The following is a 1,570-nucleotide window of genomic DNA, read 5'->3' as shown; positions in this document are numbered from 1 at the left end:
CTGCGATAAACTTGGCCTTGTAGATGATCCCATCCGTCCACTGCAGCTGAACCAGCTCCCCCTCCAGAGGGGGTCCCATTTGGATGCAGTCCCTGCTCTGAAGGCAGAGGGAAACAGGTCAGAGAGACACCACCAGCAAAGCTCAGGAACCAGAGAGGTGTTCAAATCACTGCTCGAGGAAGCTGCTACAACAAATTAGGCACAAAAGAAGTTCCTGCCCTTGGGATTAATTGTGGGCATCTCAAACCAAACCAGCGTGAGAGACCAGGAATGACAGCACCCAGTTCTAGGACATTTCTCATTACAAATCCCGAAACATCAGATCCGCTGCATCTCAGAAACAAGCAGGGCAGCTCAGTGAATCAGTGGCACAATCAGGAAGGGAATGCATCAGTTGACAAATCAGCCTCTTCTAGACTTTCCCTCTATTAAGTGAACTCCCTATTCTGAAGCAGAAGCAGCTCACAGACAATCTGCTTCCCCCATGAATCACACTTGTCAGTTGAAAAATAAGATTATTCAACCACAAAATAAAGAGGATGAAACTTAAAACAAACACCGCTTTCTGTGAAGTCATCTGCATTCAGCAAAATCATATCTTTGTCAAGCAACCAAAAAAATAAATGAGATAATGTCACAAACAAGAACTGCAATGAAGAGCAGGATGAGATTTTCTAAGCGAGGAGCGACTCAACTTCTTTAATTTTAATTTTTTTTCCTTTTTTTTTAAAATTTACTTTGCTGTTCCAGCCCAGAGCACACAAGAGGGAGTCACATATCACACTTGGCACCCATCTACAGAGTCACAGGCTCCACAGAGCTGCTTACAATGATGCTTTCGGGGTAGACGTTGTCGCTGTAGGAACCGTCGTCGAAGTTGACTTCGTAGAAGGTCTGTGTCGTTGTGCCGATCACCCTGCACCGGTAGTAGAGCCCGTTCCGGTTCTTTGTGATCACAGTCTGCCCCAGGGCCACCTCCCTTCGGAACGGGATCTGTGGGAGAGGGAAAAGGGAAACATCTGCAACCTGCACACGGAAAAGCTGCGTCAAAAATATCGACAGAATCGTGGGATGGTTTGGGTTGGGAGGGAACTTTAAAAGCAGGACCTAAACCCCCCCAAAAAAACAACCCCAAAAGCCCCAAGCCAAAGCCCTACATTCTGGTTCGCTGCTTTGTGTTTGAAGCAGGTGATGGACACCACGTAGGGCCAGTCGTCCGGCTCCATGGGCACCCCGGCCGCGTGCGCGCACGTGACGTGGAAGGACGTAGAGCAGTGCTCGTAGGAGCACTGGATGCAGGCACCCGACACCTTCTTCATCCTCTTCCGACAGTAGACACATTTCTGGAAGGAAACAAGAGCTTGGGGTTATGCAGAAAGGCAGCAGATCCAGTGGGATCCACAGGAAGTCTGTGGGATTTGTTCAGGGCTCAGGAGTCACAAGCAAAAATGGAGTTTAGTGTCAAGAGAGATTGGTTCCACACTGATAGAATTGTCTGTAAACACCTCCCTGGAACTACTTGGAAGCCAAAACCCTGGGGGAAAGGGGGGGGGAAGTTGTGGGAATAAGT

The 1,570-nt window shown here is 48.6% G+C and overlaps 1 protein-coding gene across 3 annotated transcripts in view; it reads right to left on the bottom strand.

The window, feature by feature from the left end:
- KDM4B (lysine demethylase 4B) overlaps positions 1 to 1,570 on the bottom strand; it is a 76,712-nt gene that overhangs the window by 4,136 nt on the left and 71,006 nt on the right. For 2 of the 3 annotated variants that reach the window (XM_027903653.1, XM_027903654.1), the window contains 3 exons: positions 1,158 to 1,343; positions 829 to 993; positions 17 to 97 (listed from right to left, as the gene is read on the bottom strand). In XM_027903653.1, coding sequence (XP_027759454.1) covers positions 17 to 97; positions 829 to 993; positions 1,158 to 1,343 — 432 coding nt within the window. The remainder of the gene's footprint in view (positions 1 to 16; positions 98 to 828; positions 994 to 1,157; positions 1,344 to 1,570) is intronic. The other variant, XM_027903655.1, reaches the window with a different exon arrangement.

Source organism: Empidonax traillii, unplaced genomic scaffold (genome assembly GCF_003031625.1).
Source record: "Empidonax traillii isolate 1590-97213 ecotype Southwest subspecies unplaced genomic scaffold, ASM303162v1 scaffold986:size372637, whole genome shotgun sequence".
NCBI classification, from domain to species: Eukaryota; Metazoa; Chordata; class Aves; order Passeriformes; family Tyrannidae; genus Empidonax; species Empidonax traillii.
This window is presented reverse-complemented; position numbering and strand designations above follow the sequence as displayed.